The sequence below is a fragment of the Glycine soja genome, chromosome 18, assembly GCF_004193775.1.
Source record: "Glycine soja cultivar W05 chromosome 18, ASM419377v2, whole genome shotgun sequence".
Lineage (NCBI taxonomy): Eukaryota > Viridiplantae > Streptophyta > Magnoliopsida > Fabales > Fabaceae > Glycine > Glycine soja.
The window spans coordinates 18,330,629-18,353,359 of NC_041019.1; the positions used below are offsets into that span (position 1 = coordinate 18,330,629).

Below are 22,731 nucleotides of genomic sequence, written 5' to 3' on the forward strand. Positions count from 1 at the left end.
ATTTTCTTACTTCTTGACGTTTCTTAATGGAGATTTGTTGTTGGTAGTTTGTATCAATGGAGATTCTTGAGAATTGAAGGTGGATGTATTAGAGGTTGGATGGTAATAAATGTTGGACAAATGAGTTTAGAGACGGAGTGTTTGAATTTGTACAGTTTGTCACTAGTCAGAACATGTTTCAAATGCAAGGAGAACAAACAAGGTGTCCCTGCAAGAAATGCAAATGTAAAGTTTTCTAGTTTGTGGATGATGTGATGAGGGATCTTTATGAGGAAGGGTTCATGCCAAATTATTATTGGTGGACAAACCACGGTGAAGAGTTGCCATAATTTCCTCCAATAGTGTTGCAAGGTTCATACTATGAAAGTGGTGGGCAAAAGAAAGAATTGAATCCTTATGAGCAAATGCTCATGGATCATGCTGGACCATCAATTGGCCAATACATAGAACAAGAAGGTGTAATTGAGACATAATGCATGGAGGAAAATCCTAATCCTGAAGCTCAAAAGTTCTTTGATATGCTTGCAATTGCTCAAGCACCATTGTGGGAAGGATGCGAGCATCATTCAGAATTGTCAGCTTCTTTGGTCTGTCTTAACTTGAAATTTGATTATAATATGTCAGAAGGGTGTTTTAATCGTATGGTTCAACTTATGGGCGTCACCATGCCAAAAAACAATACTATGTTTTGTAATTTTTATCAAGCTAAGAGGTCAGTGCAGAAATTGGGTCTCAGTTGTTTGAAAAATGATTGTTGCCCGAACGAATGCATGTTGTATTACAAAGAAATTTCAGATAAGAGTATAACTAATTGCTTTTTTTGTAAAAGTGATCGGTACTTGACAGTTAACAGGAGAGAGATTGAAAAGAAGTTTCCTGTTAAAAAAATGTAGTACTTTCCACTCATTCCAAGACTAAAAAGATTGTACTCTTCAATGGTCACTGCATCTCACATGAGATGGCATAGTGAAAATTAGAGGGACCTGAATTTCATGTGTCATCCATCTGATGGTGAAGTGTGGAAACATTTTGATAGAATGCATCCAGAATTTAGTCAGGACCCTAGGAATGTCAGATTGGGATTATGTTCAGATGAATTTAGTCCTTTTGTCAATTTGGGAAGACTTTTGTTGGTCGATTATCTTAACTCCATATAATCTTCCTCCTGGCATGTGCATGAAGAGAGAATTTATGTTTTTAACTGTCTTAATTCCAGGTCCATCAGATCCAAGGCACAAGATTTATGTGTACTTGCAACCATTCATAGATGGCTTATGCACCTTGTGGAATGATGGCATACTAATTTTTGATGTGTCATTGAAGCAGAATTTTTTTATGAAGACTGCTTTGATGTGGATAATCAATGACTTCCCGACTTATGGGATGTTCTCAGGTTGGACAACTGCTGGCAGACTTGGTTGTCCCATATGTATGGAACGATCAAAGGCATTCACAACTTTAAATTTTCACAAGTTCTATTATTTTGATTGTCATCGCCAATTTCTTCCGCTTAATCATGCATATAGGAGGAATAAAAAATCATTCAAGAAGGGTCGGGTTGAGACCTCACCCCTTCCTCCACGTTTGTCTAGTCTTGATGTTTGGAATAGAGTTGCACATTTACCGCTTTGCCTTGAGTCACAAGAAGAAAAAGATTTTCTTGGTTATGGTGTTGCACATTTCCTATTTTATGTAGAAAGAGTATAGGAGGAACCCACAAGAAGAGCGAGCCATTAGAGTTGTTTTTGAGACAAAAGGTTCACACATTTTGAAAAGTGCAATGAACAAGATCAGAAATGGTCAAGATAAAGGAAAGTGGATAACAGCCAATGTTCGAGTAGCCTTGGATGAACATTGGGGTTCTAGAAATTTCCTAAACAAGAGCTCCACTGCCAAGACGAATCAATTTGTTGATAGAGGAGCCTCATCATACTGTGGTGGTTCCATATCTACTGCGGCTCACTTTGAAAAGCAGGTAATTTCACTATATGTGAGTGTGTGTGTGTACCTCATTGATTTTCAATTCAATGTAATTAATTAAATGTTTTACAGTTTTAACTTTTTAAATTTATGTAGTCAAAGGAGTTTCAAAGATCACCAACTACTTGGGAGGTGATAGAGAAAACTAAGAAATTGAAGTCGGGAGAATGGGTCAATGACAAGTCCCGCGAATTTGCTGTAAGTTGTTTTTTCTAATCCTATCACTTTATTTGATATATAGTGGCTGATATTATAAATGAACTCTTACCTTTGGTTAATATCTCTTGAACCTATTTACACATCTTGATTTGCTTTTCTTTAGCTAGTGTTAAATGTTTGTGATTGGCTAGTATAAACTTTGAAGCCTACTATAGTAGATTAAAGTCAATTTTTTCCTCTATTAGTGGTGATTTTCTTGAATATTAATCCTTATATGTCTACACATTTAACAATTTATCTTCATATCTCACTTTATATTGAAGGAGAAATATCAACATTGTCGAAATGAAATCTTACAACATTCGACAGATGAAGGCACATCTACACAGGATTCCCTTAACATTGCTACTTCTGTTAATGATAATGAAATATATTTGAATATTGTTGGAGGTCCAAATTACAAGGGGAACGTGTACAGGCTACGTACTTTAAGCAAAATGTTTAGTTGCTCAAAATCAGCTCCATCTACTTCTATTGCTCCTATGGAAGACCAAATAGAGGAAATGCGTGAGACAATTAATAAATTGAATGTTGAGCTTTTGGAAAAGGCAAATAAGGAGAAGACACTTGAGGAAAAGATGTTGCAGCTAATGGAGAATCATGACCACCAAAGTCAAGAGATGCGACAACAGATGCAAGAATAAAATGAGCAAATTCGTTAACAAAATGAGCAAATGCAGTGTATACTACAACACTTGCATATTCAGTCTATCATGCCAGCTCCTAGTCTATCGCCTACCATAGCAGATAGAATTGAGCACCATGTTAATGATGCTCAGGTTGATCGTCCTCATGACATGGGAAATGATCATTGACTCTTGGTTATTGTTTATTTTAGTTTGATTATGCCACGTTAGTTATGAATTTGAACTTTATTAAATTTTTACATTGCATTTGATTAAACTTTGAAAACTTTGAATTTGTACTTTATCAATCTTTAAAATAGAACTTTGTTATTAGATATATTTACTCATTATGAATGTCCACTTTTATTTATAAGTTTGATTATACAATTTAATTAAAATTTATGTTTACGGTCGATAATTATTAAGCAAGTCAAAATGTAACAATGGAAAAACAAAACATACATCATATTTTTATTTAGCGACCAAATTTTCGACCAAAATGCATTTTTAATCTATTTTACATTTAAAAATTTAAAATAAAATAGCGACCGAATTAGCAACCGAATGCATTTGTATTTTGAAATTAATTGCTTATTAGCGACCAAATTAGCGATCGAACTATATTTAATATATTTTATTTTAAACCTAGCCACCAAATTAGAGACCGAAGGTAATTTTTAATATTTTATTTTAAAATTAATTATTCTATAGCGACCAAATATTATTGGTTTTTATTTTATATTTAAAATTTAATTATTTATTAGCGACCAAATTAGTAACCGGCTGCTCCAGTTACAAAATTGGTCCCAACTGAAATAGCAACCAAATACTTAGTGACCAAATTTATCAAATTTGTGCGTTTCTATTTTGGTCGCTATTAGCGACTGAAGATAAGTTCGGTTACAAAATTTTTAGCGACTAGGATTTTTATGACATTATTTTGTCGGTCGCTATTACGGTGACTAACATTTTTAGCGACTGAATTAACGATTTAGCGACCGAATTTGTTGGTCGCTAAATCAAAATTTTTTAGTAGTGGAAGGCTAGCAAGACATTATCCAAGATGGATATGTCTTTCACAAAAGCAGATTGATTGCTCTTGAGAGATACATTTTGGTAAGATGGGCTTGAGACAATTTGTAAGGACTTTGGATATGAAGTTTTTCATGGTAGAGGGGTTGCTTTTTTAGGGATAAGGACAATATATGTTTTGTTAATTTGGGGGGAGCATGTTATTCCTGAATGATAAAGTTTAGGTCCACATAAATGCCAAAATCTTCTGTAAAAAGCCAAGTTCAAGTCATCAGGGCTCAGGGACTTGTTAGAGTGCATTAGGAAAAAATGGCATATTTAAATTCATCAATAGAGAAAGGAGCCAAAAGAGAGTCATTGTCATAAGAAGAAACAAAAATAAGAATTTTAGTAATGACCGAAAGAAAATCAATACAATTATTTTCAGATTGGAACAGATTCTGAAAGTAAGTGTCTTGGGAAATTAAATGGCTCAATTTATTAGAAAGAAATTAATAGTTATCATTTTCCTCATGGTTGATGGAGCTTCAAATGATATCTAGTTCCCTTCTACAATTTTTAAAGTGACTTCTCAAGCTCCTGCCCCAAATGTTCATTTCCTGAGCAAAAACTTAATTTAGACAAGAAATCCCCATGTGTTGATCTATTCCATCCTTGTTGCACCACGTCGTTGAGTTCTGGTTCCATCAACCAATCATTCTTAAAGCGGAAAGGTCTATTAAAGTCTCTTCTTTTTCGAGTCTAGTTTGATCAAGATGGGTGAGTGATAAAACTTGGATGCAACAATACTATTAATAAGCTTGAAATTAGGGAACAAATCTACCCAATCTGCAGTAGCCACACCACGGTCAAGTTTTCCCTCTTTTTAGCATCATTTTTTCCTCTGCGTTTTGCCCATGTGTATTAGTAGCCCTCCATTGGGAGGTCATGCGAATTGCAATCCGCCAAAGCCTCTCTAAAGCCATTTAGAAGCCAATTAGGGTGATCAATAAAACCAATTTTTTCATCACTGGAGAGAAGGTCGTTGAAGTTACCGAAGACACACAATGGGAGAGAAGTATCATTTGCCAAATATCGGAGAAGATTCCATGAATCTTTACTTCTTCGACACTCAAGATACCCATAGAAGCCCGTGAGCCTCCATGAAGGGTTGCTTGAGAAATTGAGAAGTTGACAGTCAAAAGGGTGTTTCCAAAACATGACCAAACCTCCACTTCTGCCATTAGTATCCACAGAGAGACAAGAATCAAAGCCAAGAAGAATTTTTATTTTGTCAATAGGTCTCGCATGAACCAAAGTTTCACATAAAAGCACATCCACATGATAGGACTAGACAAGATCACGGACAGCAGGAACTGCAATCAGGTTGACCAAACCCCAACAGTTCCAACTGAGGAAACTCATTGGCCCTGGTGGGCCTAGTTTCCAGGGCCCACAATTAAAAAAAAGGGTTTGGGTTTGTGGTATGGGAATAGGTGTGGGTAAAGGTTTCCATCATTTGGTTGTCTATGGCAGATGAATGGTAGTGCACGTCAATGTGATTAGATACTGAATTACGTAGTCTGCGTTTCTTGTCTGCTATGATGAGCTCGTGATTACCTTCATCATTAGCATTCATTGCTGAATTATTGGGAGGAAATGAGGACATAGATGGCTGTTTATTGGAACTAATTTCTGACGATTCTGTTTGGCCATTGATTGGTGCATTCAAGTTTGAATTTCTGAATATAGAAGCTATAAATTTCTAATTGTCACGGTCTGCCTTATTATTGGAATTGATTGTCTTGTCGGTGCATTTAATATCATCATTTTCTTGTCTCCCCCATTGTTTGAAACCGCCATGAGTTTGCATCTCCGGCATCCTGGAGGTATCAAGATCCTCTTGCACCCTAATTTTGGACTCCATGCACGTTTTCCATCATCTTTGGGTAAGAACAACACTGTACGACAATGATCTTTTGTATGGCCATGGATTCCACAAAACTAGCAAAAGGGACCAAGTCTCTCATATTTCATTATAACTTTGAGTTCTCCATCTGGCTTTATAATTTTCTTTGATCTCAAGAGAGGCTTTCGCACATCCAAAAGGACTTTGATGCGCATGAATGATCTCAAGAAATTGACATTGTTCTTCTCATCATACTCAAGGAATTGGCCCATGTAGTTTCCAAGTCCCTCACCAATCATCTGTGACATAAATCCTACTGGTAAATTGTGGATTTGTATCTAGAATGGTACGTAGAAGAGAGGCACGACTTTTGGATCTTCTCTTTCTTTAATGGCTCCCAATATCAGAACATTCTTATCAAAACTCCATGGACCACCTTTGAGGACTCTTTGATAATCAACAGTATGATAGAACTGAAAGAGATTTTCCACCTTCAAGGTTAGAAATGGCTACTCCTTGGAAGGGTTCCCACACAAGTGACATACGGTCCTTCATAATTTAACTACGTATGTTTGTATCTGATAGAAAGCGCCCTACCAGACACAAAGAGTAGTCTACTGCTGCTTCAATGGGTGTTTCAATGTTAAACTCTAGACCCATATCATCATCATCTAGACTCAGGTTTTGGATATTAGGGGGCTCCATAGATAGTGGGTGTGAGAAGATAAGGGAGGGAATGGGTAAGGTTATGGGGGAAGGATCACTCAACAAACAAGAAAAGTTCAAAATCTCACAGGGTCAAGGACAAAGCTCTCATGGGAGAGATATTATCTCACGAAGGAGAAAAAACTACAGTACTAATGTTTTTCTTTAACTTGATAAAAAATATTTTAAAAACATTATTCCTTCATCCCATTGCAAGTAAGAAAAAAATTATTTCAAAATAATTATTATTTTAATTTTTTAATATATATTAATTATTTTTTTACTTATATAATATTAATGATAAATTACAAAATCTATAAATGTATTAATAATTATATAAGATTAATTTTATAAAATTATTATTGTTATTTATTTATTTTGTCGTTGCAAAACAGTTTAGTATGATAGTTATTCTAGAACGGAAAGAGTAATTAAAAAATATTAATTATATTATATTTAATGCTTTCAACTATTTAAAAATAAATATTAAATATTTTTGTATGTTTGCTATATATTTACAAAATGTATCAATTTTGTGTTATTTTGTTTTTTAACATCGAATTATTTAGCATTTGTCTTGTAAAGTTTTTTTTTACTGAATTATAAAGTTGTTTAAAGTGATATTTTAAATGAGATACGCTTTTGAACTCACTAAACTTCATTAACTGATGACAGTTGCCGCCGCCACCCAACCCAACAGTCTTTGAAAAACTGATCAACAACTCTCTCCCTTTCTATATCTATTTTTTATTTTTTTGGTTTCTACTTCAGATTATTTTTCTAAGCAAAAGGGCGAGGTCTCGAGGACGTGATTTCGAAAAGAAAAGGCAAGACTAAATCCAAACAAAACCAGATTCAAACAACTGTAAAACTCAATTTTCTGTAAGTGATCAAACTTTTTTTTTTTCAACTGGTTAATAATAACAATAAAGAATCGCTAATGATTTACTCACTTCATCTTTTATTTATCTATTTAATTAAAAGTTGATGATGTTTTTCTCAATTTTACACTCCTGTGTTATCTCAAATACTAAAGAACCACCCTCAATTGTTGGTTTGATGAATCTAGACTCGATTTTCTATTCTGTCTCAAGTTTAAATTTTATGAATAAAAAAAATATATTTGAACGAAATTTTTTTATTAAAGATAATCAGATTTTTTGTAAAAAATTAATTATCAATAAAATCGATGGATATTTTATACCAATTTCATTAGGAAAAAAAATACTAAACCACCAATCCTCCGAAAAAAATAAATCTTAAAGTTAATAAAAGATAAAAAAAAAAGGAATAAATCACTTTACCACCTATATCCTCCAACCGTTTACAACCTCACACTCACATAGTCACATGCTATCTTTCCAGTAGAAAAACTCTTAAAAAAATTTATAATTTATATCCAAACAGGCTATTAACAGTAAATAACTTATAAATAATGAAATTATTTAAAAATCATGATTGTGATAGATTGAAAATAATTCAGGACAATAAATGAGAGAAATAAATTAATAAGAGAAACAAGTGTAAAATAGATGTATAAAAGTATAATAAGAAGCTAAGAAATAATTTAGATAATTTTAAGAAAATCAATACATTAATTATAAAATTACGTCCTATATGTAGTATTTTAAAAAAAAACAATCAATTCCAAATAAATAAATATTTATGTTTAAATTAAAATATCTTACTAATTAATACTTTCAGGAAATGAAAAAACATATTTATTATAAAAATTATAAAGAAGTGTTAAAAAAATTATGATCCTATTCTAATAAAAACATTTGTCCTTGCTTAAATTAAATACTAGTATTAAATTATAACCAAAAAAAAAAAACTTACCTCCTCCGTAGTATTCCGTACTGTCTGAATGAAGTTGAACAACCCTCAGCGCTGACGTTTGCATAGGCCAGGCTGATCTTCAAAGTACTCAACAGTTACTGCTGAAATTTCCCAAAGAAGAAGCCCCAAATTTTTCAAAAGCTCATCACATCACGCCATTCACCACCAAGTACCAAATTATTCTTCTCAGCCAGACTTAAAATGCATCCTTCAACACTTCTTAATTCTTATACCTCCTTTCCACTCCTCAACTTTCTCAGAACAAAACAAAATTCCTTTCCATTTTCTTACTAACCAAACATGAAGAACAAACCCATCATCCTTGCTCTCTTAATTTCCTTCTCTCTCACAAACGTAGTCGTTTCAGCTCGACTCTTTCCCAACGTCTCCTCCTGGCTCGACTCCCACGCGCCTCTTCCGAGAGGCGCGTGGGGAGCCTTTCTCAACTTCACCGGCTGCCACCGCGGTGACAAGTACGACGGTCTCGCCAATTTAAAGTCTTACTTTGAACGCTTCGGTTACATTCCTCACGCGCCGCCGCCGTCGAATTTCTCCGATGAATTCGACGACGCGCTCGAATCCGCCATCAAAACTTACCAGAAGAACTTCAACCTCAACGTCACGGGCGTCCTCGACGATGCCACGCTCCAGAAGATCGTGCTGCCGCGGTGCGGCGTCGCCGATATAATCAACGGCACAACCACGATGAACGCTGGCAAGGAGAACGAGACGGCATCGTTTAGCAAGCCGAAGTTTCACACGGTGGCGCACTTCAGTCTTTTTCCCGGCATGCCGCGGTGGCCGGAGGGAACGCAGGAACTGACGTACGCGTTCTTCCCCGGGAACGAGCTGAGCGACACCGTGAAAGGCGTGTTCGCCACCGCGTTCGCGCGCTGGGCGGAGGTGACGTCGCTGAAGTTCCGCGAATCGGCGTCGTACTTCGGCGCCAACATCAGGATCGGGTTCTTCAGCGGGGACCACGGCGACGGGGAGCCGTTCGACGGGAGCTTGGGGACGCTGGCGCACGCGTTCTCGCCGACGAACGGGAGGTTCCACCTGGATGCCGCCGAGGACTGGGTGGTTTCCGGCGACGTGACGCTGTCGGCGCTGCCGACCGCGGTGGATTTGGAATCCGTGGCGGTGCACGAGATTGGGCACTTGCTAGGGTTAGGCCACTCGTCGGTGGAAGAAGCGGTTATGTTTCCGACGATTTCGTCGCGGAAGAAGAAGGTGGTGCTGGCAAGGGACGATATCGAAGGGATTCAATTCCTCTACGGTTCCAACCCTAATTTCAATGGCTCCACCGCCACGTCAGCACCGGAGAGAGACGCCAGTGACGGTGGTCGTTGCCTCACTTGTGTGGGGCCCTCGTCCGGCGTTTTCACTTTGTTGACTTTTGCCTTTGCACATTTTGCGTTATTAATATAGGATTTTTATTATTTATCGTAGAGTAGGGGTATGATGCTTTGCACATTTTATTATTTGGACCTGGCTTGGGTTGTCCCTATTCCTGCCCCTCAGGATTTAATATTTTTTGTTCTTATAGTTGTTTGGTTTTCCAGTCACATGGTACACTTTGTATACATTCATATAGAATTTTTCTTCGTGTATATGATACTAGTATAATAATAAAATTTCGTTACATAAATCCAAGAAGTACTTTTGGGCTTGGAGCAAAGCTCAGTAGAATTAATGATTAGATGGGCCTACAAGTTCTATCTACGTGGCCAATTTTTTTATTAAATAAATACAGATGTTGCACGATTATTTGTAAAAGTTATTCATATATTTGATAAAAAAATATTTATTTTTCTTCTTAATTTAATCATATCATTTTACTCGCAACATTACACTCTAATCTATTTCTAGATGAATGGAATAATGTTACAATATCTTATATTATGAAACATTTTAGTAACATTATTTTTCCTTTTGTATCATTATTTATTTTATTTATATTTATATTTCTTTTTTCCTTTTATAGTTTAAAGTATGATGATCGTCTACTCATCATTTTCTTTGATCACAAGCAGTTAATTCACTCTTTACAAGTAAAATATTAAATTTCATAATTAGCACACTCACGTGAAAACTTTTTATGGATATTTTTTTTTTCTATTCATTCTTTTAACTTTTAAGGGTATAATAATGCACACTCAATAAAATGAAATTTCTCGGCGCTACTACCATACAAACTTTTTATTCATTCTTTTCAAGCCTATTCAATATTTCCCATTATGATTAGGGGTGCTAAAAAAGAATCAGTTTTTTTTTTTAAATACCCATAGTTAGTAATAAAAAATATAGTAACTGTTTATTAAAAGTAGTTATAAAAATATAACTAGTTTTATAGGCAGAGTTATTTTAAATGACTTATTTTTTTATATAAAAATAGTTATAGTTATAGTTAACTTATTTTAAAAAAATTGGGTATTTTAAATAACTTATTTCAGTTTTTTGACATTTTCGTTCGTTCGTCGACATCCTCTGTTCTTGGCTTCTCGCTCGACAGTGACAAACCTACCTCTCGTTCTTGTTGAACTCGAACTTCTGGTTCTCGAATCGAATCCCTAAAATCTCATTCTTGTTGTTCTTGAATCCGTTCTCGTTCTCGTCAATCCCTAGCTTCTCGTCGTGCTCCTATCGAATCCCTAACAAAGGTATTTTCAATCCTTTGGTTTTTGTTGTCCGTCTATTTCAAATCCTTAATCCCCAACGATATTTGGTGCAACAGTGTAACGAAATGAAGCAGAGCTGAATGCATGCTCGAAGATGGGGATTTTTAGTATGAGTTTTTCAGCTTTGTGAGCAATTCCATGAATTTTGTGTTGAAACAACAAATGGGTGTTTTTTTTTTTTTGTTTCTTGCTTCCAGGACCATGAATTTGGAGCATTTGTCATGTTTATTCAAATGGGGGCTTCTTGATTACTTGGGTTTTTCTTCTGGTTTTTTTAGTATTTGTTATGTTTATTCAAATACTGTTTTTGAAGTGATTTAACTGTGATGCCAATTGTCTAATTAGTGGTGGTGTCCCTCATTTCATCATTTTCTTTATTATGTTTGTGACAATGTGTTGTATCAAATGGGTGTTTATTCACATTCTTTTCTTTTGTCTCTTGTGAATGATCAATGTGAAGCTAATGGTTCAATGGCAAAACCAGCGATTCACAAGATAGAAGTACAACACTTTCCTCAATTAATTTGGAGTCCCGTGTGAACCAAAACCAGTGGGAATTTCACTTGACAATTATTATGATGATTTGACCAAAGTAGTGGAGGGGAAGGTCACCCCTGCTACCCGACAGATAGATCATGTGAGCAACTCACCGCCTCAATTGGGTTTGCTTTCGAATTTGATTACAAGTTTCTTAATTGTAATTGTGGGCATCACCCTTTATTTGACAATTGCTTGCAGGTGTGTGGATCATTTTCTAATGAATTTGATGGAGGAATTACTATGTCTAAACTTTACATTGTGTGACTTGTGAAAAGGTTTCCCAACAAAATTTTGCTACAACTTTTGATGGATGATTGTGGCTGTGTTTTTTGTTTTTCTTCCAATGAGCAAAACTTATTATTCATGAATGATTTGGAGAGTTAAGGAAGATCTAAGAGTAGCTTTGAGTAAATGCTGATTAGAAAGAAATTGCAATTTGTGTGGTATTTGATACAGCTTGACATCAGGTGTTTGATATGATCCTTAAAATGACTTCTTCTAGTGTCGGAGGACAGGTGCTTGATCAGTACCGCAATTGCTTATCCCCTAAAATAGTGGAAACACTTGTATGCTTAGAAGATTGGCTGAAAGGATCACCTACACCATTGCCATCAAAAGAGGATCTTGAAGAGATTGACAAAATTGAGCAAGATAAGATATATTTAATAGAATATTATTTCTTATTTGATTATGACTTTGTTTATTTTTTATTTTTTTGCGGAAGTGGTCTCCCCATAATCTGCTAACTCAACCCATATTATTTTGGATGAAGATTGAAGTTTTACTTTCATTGGAGTACTTCAATACCGACAACTTTTATTGCTGCTACTATTTTTTTTAATCAATGTCTAGTGTTTTATGAAGTTTCTTTCTGCCATTGATATAGATTCATAGGTCCATGTAGGATTAAGTGAAAAAGAGGAGATAAGTATCTGTTGGAGGTGACTATAAAAAATATTGGTAACAGTTTTAAATTATTACTTGTTGCATCAAAATTGTTTTGCTGGTTGGTTGAGTTTTTGGATGAATATTTGAGTAACCTAGGCTTGATATAGGCACGTTCTGTGAAGCTGTCCATTTATGACTTTGTTGGGTGTTTGTGTTCATATGGCTGGGTATTTATTAGGTACTTATCTAGTATGCAGTAAAACTGGCTGAAATGTTTATTTTCTCAGTATATATGAGTATCTTGTATGTTAAATGGAATGCTTAGTTCATAGAGATAAGGTTCTAATGACATTTTCAATCTTTGCAGAGTATTGTTCTACCAGATACTTTGGGAGCTTATAATTGGTCAATGGAGTTGGATCTTGAAGGAAGGATGTTAATCTCGTTTACCTAAAAGGACGCTACTTATTGTGAAAGAGAGAAGAAAATCTTGTTTTGATGCCTTTCTCCTTTGACAAATTATTGTGAATTTGTGATTTTATATTTAGCTTGTCATTCCTTGAAAGGGTAAAGTAACTCATACTTTTTAATTTGTGGACTTTTCTTGAGTTGGACCAATAGTTTAAGTAATATAAGCAATTTAAGATTTTAATTTGTGGTATTTTCTTGAGTTGGACCAATAGTTTAAGTAATACAAGCAATTTAAGTTTTTAATTCGTGTTCTATTTTTAAAGTGAGAATATATACTTTAAAGTAGAGTAAATAGACATTTTGGTCCCTGACTTTTGACCTCTTTTGTAAATTAGTTCCTATCTTTTTGAAATGTAAAAAATAATCTATATCTTTACATAAGTTTTGTAAAATAGTCATTGTCGTTAAATTTAAAAGTAATGTCGTTAGTGAGGTACATTGTTGGCAATTTTAGTGCTACATAGACTATCCAACGTGACAAATTGTCTCAGATTGTGACACGTAGACTGAACTTTGATGCAAAATTTAAAAAATTGTCAAATATTTTCTTCTTCACTCTAATTAGTTGAGTGGTTGTTTCCCTTTATTTCCATTTATTTTCAGAACAGATAACCGCAACATCCTTACTTTTAACATTTGATTTCTATTTCCAAAATTGTTTTTGATTTTTAAAAAATTAAAATAAAAAAAACTGATTTGATCAGGAAGAATTATTACGTTTCACTACCCCTATTGCTCGAATTACACTTTATCCACCCCACCCCCGGTGAATCGGCTCAGTTGATTGGAAGTGAGGGCCTCCGTCACACTCATAGTATGTAAGTTCCAGATAGTTTCACAGTCCCAATTCACAGTCAAGGCACGTCAAGGCATGAGTTGTGTGCTAACTACTACTACTCTTCAAACCAAACACGCATCGATGGAGAAGATGCAGCACGCGAAGGAGCTTGTGAGGGAGTTTTTGGTGTTCCGTGGCTTCACCAACACCCTCGAATCCTACGAGGCCGAATTGCGCACTAACATCGGAAAAGGATTTGAGGTCGACAAGATCCTCGACTTAATCTTCTCCCTCTACGTCCCCAAGTTCCACGCCGATAGCCTCCTTGCGCTCCTCGGTTTCTTCAAGCACTACCTCTCTTCCTCCTCCGATGCGTCGCTTGCCTCCACGCTCTCTAAGTTGGAGGCTTCTCTTCTACGCTTCTACGTCGTCCACGTCGTCCAGTGCAACCGCAAAGACAAAGTCGTTGACTTCTTCACGCTCTACGTCGCCGAATTGTTGCAGAGGTCACAAGATTGGACTAACTAGTTCGGTGTGTTTTGCTTCTCTCATCGTCGTTTTTGTTTCTTAACTTGTTCGGTCACAAGATTGGACTAATTGTGTTGCAGCTATTCCTTATAAGAAGAATCCACACTTGGATCCCGAGTTTCGGGTTTTTTTCTCCAAGGAGTGGTATCAAGCTTTGCATCTTTCTTCTGGAAACTTCTTCAGCAAGGTCTTCAATGCTACTCATATCCTTCACAGAGTTTAATTTCATTTATTGTTTTTTAATTCACAAAATGTTGGTGATTTCTTTCGCAACTTGTTTTGTTCAGCCTTAATGTTGTATCACGTTTACCTGTGCTGTTGAAGGTTAGTTCAGAGATGAATGCTACTAATTAGAGTGAAGAAGAAAATATTTGACAACTTTTTAAATTTTGCATCGAAGTCCAGTCTACGTGTCATAATCTGGGACAATTTGTCATGTCGGATAGTCTATGTGGCACTAAAATTGTCAACAATGCACATCACTAACGGCGTTACTTTTAAATTTAACGACAAAGACTATTTTGCAAAACTTATGCAAAGATAGAGACTATTTTTTACATTTAAAAAAGATAGGGATTAATTTGCTAAAGGGGTCAAAAGTCAAGAACCAAAATGTCTATTTACTCCTTTAAAGTACAACTAAAGCTAGTAAAAAAAAATAGTTGAGATTATAATAAAAATTAAGTATATGTATAACAATTTTTACAATTATAGTTAAAATAATAACTAATAAAAATTAGTTACAATCTTTATATATAATCGGTTATATATTCATAACCGGTTATATAACTAATTTTTAAAATAAGAACTAGTTATATCAAATTATATCCATATTTATAAAATTAGTTATAATTATAGTTAAAATAATCACTTAAAATTCAGTTATTTATTAGTTATAGTTATGGGTATTGAAATAACCAATTTATGAGTACCCCTAGCTATGAACTCCACCTAGGTATCACATTTTTTTATCCAATCACTTTGTACCACAAAATTCATAATGTATTGTTCCTCTTTTCTTTATTCACAACCGTTACTTGAGAATCAATGACTACATCGTAACAACATTTCTGTTGCACACTCAAATGATTTGGTATGGTATTTTGAGGGTAAGAAGGTGGTTGGGTTATAGTTGTTACTAGAGATTGTTATGAGAAGATGATATTTAAGAATTAGATAAAAAGTAATTTAGTTTTTCTCTTTGTCAAAAATCAAAACGCGAGACTCTAAACTAGCCTTTGGACACCAAAGCCATTAATTCTTTTTAGTAAGAATGGTGGAGTCTCCTCTTTAGATTTACTCCTTTGTTTTCTAGGTCAAAATTCGTCGACAAATTTTCTTTGATGTGCAATTGTTGTTGGTTGCTTATTCTTTTAATGTCTTGCAAGGTTATCAAACTTGAGAGTTTATGTAGACTCGTGAGAGTTTCATAGATTCGACTCATGGACTTAACTCGTAGACTCGTAAGAGTCCACTTCATATAATAATAATAACAAAATATCTATAAATAACATACCAATTAAACATTTCAACAATATAATAAAGCAAAATAGTAAATCATAAATTTCACAATACTTAAATAACCAAGTCTTGTAATGCATCGCTACTAGATAATAACTTGCAGATGTTATAGTAGAAGTAGATCATTCTCATTGCAGATTTGATGTTATTAGAAAACAAGGGTTTGATGTTATTAAAGGTGAGAATTTTTGTATTTGAGAATAACATACTAAATGAAGGTATGTTGAACACTAAACAGACAAAAAACAACCCAAAATGACTTACATTTTGGTCTAATTTTGTTGACTTGTTGACTCGTTGACTCGGTGGTAAACTCAAGAGTTTATCGAGTTTACTTAAAGTTTATAGAGTCTACCCAGAGTCTACTAAAAAAAGGGTTTACTCAAGAGTCAACTCATAGAGGGTAAGTAGACTCGTAAACTCGTAAGAGTTAGCGAGTTAACTCGAGAGTTTGATAATCATGATGCCTTGTATATTTTTTTCTCTACCTTTAGATTGGAGTTTAGTATGTAAAAGGATTATTGTAAAAATAATATATACAAGGAGAAGGCTCTAGAATTGTGTGGGGAAGTGCAGAAGGCTATAATATATGGGGAAGGTTGAAAAAAAGATAATTTACCATTGGAAATAAAAAAATGTACCGTTGTGATAAAGTATTTTTTTTTACCATTGTGGTAATAACTGTATAAATATGGATTCTCATCCTATCATTTTGCAACTTATTTCTAAACTCTCAATTCTATTTTTCTTGTTCTTATAAAGCTTCAATCTTATTTATTCTATCTGAAATGGATCCCAATCAGTTTAACTATCAACCATCCTACTATTATATGCCAAATCAATCACCTCCTAATAGTGAAAATTCTCAAAATCAACAGTATTATAAGTATGTATCACCCAAACCAACCCCGACATGTGGTGGTCTAGGCCTTATTCATCCAATGTGGAGTCACCTACCAGTGATGTAACAACCCGCCTCGTTGCTACGATATCAATAACTCTAAAATACCTAATTTCAATTTTAAATGAAAACTCCATCAACTTAATTATGAAAACAAGAGTAATTTTTTCGCGATATACATTCACCAAACAAGGTACAAAATACTTAAATATGTATGTGTGTGTGTGTCTATATATATATATATATATATATATATATATAATAATAATAATAATAATAATAATAATAATAATAATAATAATAATAATAATAATAACTATCATACATCGGCTTGTGATTTACATGTATCTAAGCCTATGATTTACATGTCCAATTCAAAATAGAATCAAAGAACTAGCTACAGAGGAGTTGATAACAAAACACAACTCCCTTCTAAAATAATTTCAACGTCATCACATTGGCTTGGTGGTTCTCAAGAATCTCCCTTCACATTATCTATTGTTGTTCATTTGCTCTGACGAACGAATGTTCGCAATCATCACAGGTAGCAACCACACAGTACAAAATTGCAAGGGTGAGTTTATTATAAAAGAACTCAACAAGCATCAAATGACAATAATTAGCAAGGAAACTATACCAATAATCATAATCATACTCAATAATCCATTAGTTCAACATACACTAGTCATCAACTTTTCCACAATTTTGAAAAAGATGATGGAACTCACAAACCAAGAAGGGGGGGGGGGGTGAATTGGTTTCTAAATCAAATCAAACTTTAAAAAACTAGAGTTAAAAAAAACTTATTTTCCAAGGATCGTATCACAAAATTTTGATAAACCAATATTTAATCAATCATCATTAACACAAAATCCTTTGTTAAATTTCTTTCTCAAAAAAATATTTTCTTTAACCTTCAGTAAATTGATCAAGACTATAATGGGAAAAGAAGATAAGATCAAGAGAAGATGTACACCAACTATTATATTGGTTCACTCTCTATCTCTAGAGAAGCCAATCCAGTTATCTAATCTAAACCGAATTAGATTTTCACTATGCATATAGAATTCTTACAAGCAATCACAGTCAATCTTAGTTTCTACTCCAAAAAAAAGAGACTAAGGTACCTAACCCTTGGGTCCTTTGTAAATAAGAGCCTAAGAGAAACCTACCCTTAGCACAAACTAGAAAAACCTATTCTAGCATGTGTTAAGAAATTCATGCATATACTAACAACATGTAAAACACACAAAAAACCGAGTCAAGGAGAGAGAACCTGATCAATCACATGCAAGAACCTTTGCTTGAGTGAATGAGTGTCTTCTTGAACTCAAGAGAAATTCACAACTCACTTTTTACCATGAGAGCTTCAAAAATGAAGTTTAAAAGCTGAGTCACACACTTCTAAACACTTAATCTTCTCTTTTTCCTTTTTTTTTTGTTGTTAAAGTGAGAACACAAGGTGATTATTTATAGAGAAAAAAATTATCACTGCTTTTAATCGATTAAATAGTCAATGTAATTGATTATTTCTATAAAGTAATCGATTATATTATCATTTCAATCGATTAAAGTGTTCTTCCCAACATCTGGAAAACTTTCAAGAACAATGTAATCGATTAGATTCTTGATGTAATCGATTAAATTGCTCTTGATTACTTTTGGGAACACTTTTAAGAACAAGGTAGTCGATTACGATTATATGGTAATTGATTAAAGTAGAGACTCATGAAAAACCAGTCATTGTCTCAACTGAATTGTGTAGTTGGTTACGATTAACTGGTAATCGATTACACCAAAATGAGAATTTCCTTGCAAGCTACAAACACTTGTGTAATCGATCACGATTAGCCATGCAATTGAATAAAACAGAGAGTTTTATGCACAGAAGAAGTTTCTAACTTTTAGAAACAATCTTCTTACTTTCACATGATGATGCATGATGTACACATGAACAGACAGAGACTAAGATGCAATAATCAATACAAATGTCACTCAAAGAGTTAGGCATATAAAAAGACAAAACTTCTTCAAGATTCTTGATGTTGCTCTCCTTATCTCTAACAAATTCCAAATAATTATGCTCAGTATAATGCATGCACCTGACCTCAACTTTCAAATGCAATGTGTTACCATTCGTCAGGAAATAGCCTAAGCATTTCCACATGACACTCTCACTTAGGAAAATTAGGTAGCAAGTGTCGAGGTCACCCTGTCGTGCACAGGCAACTCCCTCCCCCCCTCATGGTGATCAGCTTGAGTCACATGCCCTTAAGTACAAGTATTTTTCCTTATGAAAAACTACAAGTACTTACTAACAAAGTTTATACTATTTCCATGCAGTATGAAGTATGAAACAGGGCACCATCAATGCACTAATCGTGGTTAATTAAAGATTCTAAGTCATCCCCCATCAAAGATGGTCAGAACTATTTAACCACTCTATTTCCCCACTAGATATATCTAACTTGGTCATTGCACCCCCCATCTACATATATAACATACATCTATCACAATGACATCATCAACGTCAACATCATCTCATCTCAATGTCATTATCAACATCAACATCATCTCATATCAACGTTATCATAAACATTAACATAATCTCATATCACATTATCATAAACAAGGTTAATATTAACATTCAGGGTCAAATACCCCTATGAAATTAAAAGGGGCTAAGAGGTGTTTCGGGGTATACATCAATGAGATGACATTTTAAAATTTTGATCATGCCAATGTGATCAGGGTTTAGTGAAGGTCACAAAAACAACATCAATTTTATGAAAAGCTAACTTTTACAACATCTCATTTTCAAGGGTTTTTCAAAGGAAGTGAAAAAACATCCTATCATGGCACCTAAATTGCAAGAGATACTAAGAGAAGATCAACTCAACTAGAAGGAGACAAAAGAATCATGGTTACCTCAAAGAAACCACAAAAGAAGGATTGAGAGCTTGTTTTTCTATCGAATCCCTTAGGTGGTTTTGAGGATTCTGCTCCGGTTAAAGCTTTTCTCTCCTTGCGGTGGTTAAGCAGCAAGCAAGAGCAGCTCGTGGTGGCCACCGATTGTCATGGGTGATGGAGAAGGAGGTTCTAGGGTTTTTGGGCAGAAGTTTAGAGAGAGAGCTAAAATGCGTATTTTTACATTGTTGGACGTATTTATAATCTGCAGATCTCACTTAGCAAACTCATCTCTCTAAGCGAAACTTTACTTTTGGTGTTGGGCGCAACCTCTCACATTGAGCGAGTTACCTCCTCGGGTTGGAATTGCACTTAACACACTGGTCTTGCTAAGCGAATTTCTCTCTCAAATTTGGGAAGTGCACTTAGCGCGCTCGTCTCTCTAAGCAAATTTCCCTCTCGGGTTGGGAATTGCGCTTAGCACACTTGTCTCGTTAAGAGAGCTATTCAAAATATGTCATTTAGAAAATCCCAATGGTCAAAATGTGCAAACTTGAGTCGCAATCCTACAGTTCAAGTTTGAAAGTGATCCAATGATTAACAAGTTTAGGGTCATGGTTTTACCGAAATCAGTTTTTGGGTCAAACTTGACCTCTCATATCTCCCACACAGGTCAAACAAACTCCACATAATCTAACATCCACGCCAAGCAATCGCACATAGATAATTCACACAACACCTCAACTCATCCAAATCAATCAAATAACTAAATAATGCAAGAAATGCATTAAACATCGATTTTCAGTTATCTAAATTTTAGGGTGTTTCAATTTTCCCACCCTTTTAGAAATTTCTTCCCCGTAATTTACCTGACTCAAACAAAGCTGGATAGACTTCTTGCATTTGATTTTCTAGTTCTCAAGTTGCATCCTCTCCTGCTGCACCCCCCCAGGTTACCTTGACCGAAAAAATCTCTTTCTCTCTTAAGTGCTTTGTTCGCCTATCCTTGATCCTCAAAGGAAATGTTTCATATGTCAAATTCTCCTTTACTTGAACATCATCCAATTCAACCATATGAGATGGATCATGGATATATTTATGAAGTTGAGACACATGAAAGACATTGTGAAAGTTAGAAAGAGACGGGGGTAATGCAATTTGGTGTGCCACGGGACTAACTCTTTTGAGAATTTGGAAAGGACGATAAAATGAGGTGTGAGTTTCTGGGATTTCAAATCTCGACCAACCCGAGTCCACAGAGTGACTCTTAAGAATACATGATCATCAACCTCAAATTTTAGGTCTTTCCTCCTCTTCTCCTGATAGTTCTTCTGCATACTTTGAGTAGTCCTTTTCCTCTCTTGGATTAATTTGACCTTCATAGTGGTTTGTTCTACCACTTCATGCCCTAGGGTGAGGTTTTCTCCAAATTCTAGCCAACACAGGCGTGTCCTACACCTTCTACCATATAGAGCCTCGTAGGGAGTCATTCCAATGGTAGAATGAAAACTATTGTTATAGGTGAATTCTATCAACGAAAAAAAACTATCCCAACTTCTCTTTTGTTCTAAGACACACACCCTCAAAAGGTCCTCCAATGACTGAATGGTCCGTTCAGTCTGACCATTAGTTTAAGGGTGGTAGGCTGAACTTAGTCTAAGCTTGGTTCCCAACACTTTGTTTTGACTCTCCCAAAATCTAGAGGTAAATCTAGGATCTCTGTCAGTCACTATGTTAGATGGAACACCATGTAATCTGACAATCTCACTAATATACAGGGAGGTCAACTTTTCCAAGGAAAACCTGATATTAATGGGGATTAAGTGAGCATATTTGGTTAATCTATCAACAATAACCCAGATATAATCTAAACCTCTAGGGGTCCTTGGTAGTCCTACAACAAAATCCATGGAGATACTATCCCAGTTCCACTAGGGTATCTCTAAGGGTTGTAACTTACTTGAGGGTCTTTGATGTTTTATCTTAGCCTTCTGATAGACTAAACACGCATACACCAACTCACTAACCTCTCTCTTTATGTTGGACCACCAAAACATTATCTTCAGATCCTGATACATCTTGGTAGCACCAGGGTGGATGCTCAGGTTGCTCTTATGTCCTTCCTCTAAGATCATCTTCCTAAGCTCGGGGCACATTGGGGACACAGATTCTATCTTGAGGCCTCAGGACTCCATCTGATCCCTCATTGAAACTACTATATCTCTCTAATGTTACGGCTTCTAACTGAATCTTCAGAAAATGATCCAACTTCTGGCACTCTTTGATCTCTCCTAACAACTCACTAGTAATCCTCAAAGCTCCCAGTCTCACACTGTTAAGGGTAATCTCACTCGCAAGACTAAGGTCTCTAAACTGTTCTAGGAGATCCAACTCTCTAACTATCAAGGCAAATATATTTAGGGATTTCCTACTCAAGGTATCAGCCACTACATTGGCTTTGCCAAGATGATAGGTAAGCTCAAAATCATTATCCTTAAGAAACTATAACCATTTCCTCTAATGCATGCTCATCTCTTTCTAGCTAAACAGGTACTTAAGGCTCTTATGATCACTAAACACTTTAAACTTGGAGCCAAATAGGTAATGCCTCCACATCTTAAAGACGAAAACTACAACAACTAACTCCAGATCATAGGTGGGATAATTTCTCTCATGAGTCTTGAGTTGTCTAGAAGTATAGGCCATTACCTGGCCATTTTGCATCAAAACTCCTCCTAAAACCATCTTTGATGCATCACAATACATATCAAAGGGTTCTCTTGGGTTAGGCAAAACTAACACAAGTGCGGTCGTCAGCTTTTCCTTAAGGGTTTGGAAACCATGCTCACATTAGGCATCCCACACAAAAGCTTGGCCCTTACAAGTCAGCTTGGTCAAAGGTAGGGCTAACTTGGAGAATCCTTCTATGAATCTCCGGCAATATCCCGCTAAACCCAAAAAACCTTTAATCTCAAAAATAGACTTAGGACTTTCCCACTTAAGAACAACTTCTATCTTAGAGGAATCCATAATTATACCGCCTTGGGATATCACATGTCCTAGGAAACTAACTTTCTCTAACCAAAACTCATACTTTGACAACTTGGCATAAAACTTTCGGTCCTTAAGGGTTTGCAGCACAATCCTCAAGTGTTCCTCATGCTCTTCTTTAGTCTTAGGGTATACCAAAATATCATCTATGAATACTACCACAAAACTATCAAGATAGA

General features: G+C 35.3%; 1 protein-coding gene, 1 long non-coding RNA gene and 1 pseudogene across 5 annotated transcripts; all 3 read left to right on the top strand.

Annotated features, from left to right (window-relative positions):
• Positions 1–8,295: 8,295 nt before the first annotated feature.
• Positions 8,296–9,945, top strand: LOC114394432 (metalloendoproteinase 2-MMP-like). The gene has a single exon (XM_028356003.1). It carries the CDS (start codon positions 8,590–8,592, stop codon positions 9,715–9,717), a length of 1,128 nt encoding a protein of 375 aa, XP_028211804.1. The 5' UTR covers positions 8,296–8,589; the 3' UTR covers positions 9,718–9,945.
• Positions 9,946–10,753: 808 nt separating this feature from the next.
• On the top strand, positions 10,754–13,047 carry LOC114395407. 4 transcript variants are annotated; one of them, XR_003663015.1, is made up of 3 exons: positions 10,754–10,949; positions 11,024–11,604; positions 12,010–13,047. It is a non-coding gene; the product is annotated as an uncharacterized LOC114395407 (long non-coding RNA). The 4 variants fall into 4 exon arrangements; XR_003663014.1 differs by having other exon boundaries at positions 11,428–11,604; XR_003663013.1 differs by having other exon boundaries at positions 10,754–11,604.
• A 738-nt stretch (positions 13,048–13,785) lies between these two features.
• Positions 13,786–14,395, top strand: LOC114397041 (annotated as a pseudogene).
• The last annotated feature ends 8,336 nt before the right edge of the window (positions 14,396–22,731 follow it).

What these genes read in the sequence shown, in the direction of transcription:
- LOC114394432 (XM_028356003.1), top strand. Translation starts at nt 8,590, where the DNA reads ATGAAGAACAAACCCATCATCCTTGCTCTCTTAATTTCCTTCTCTCTC.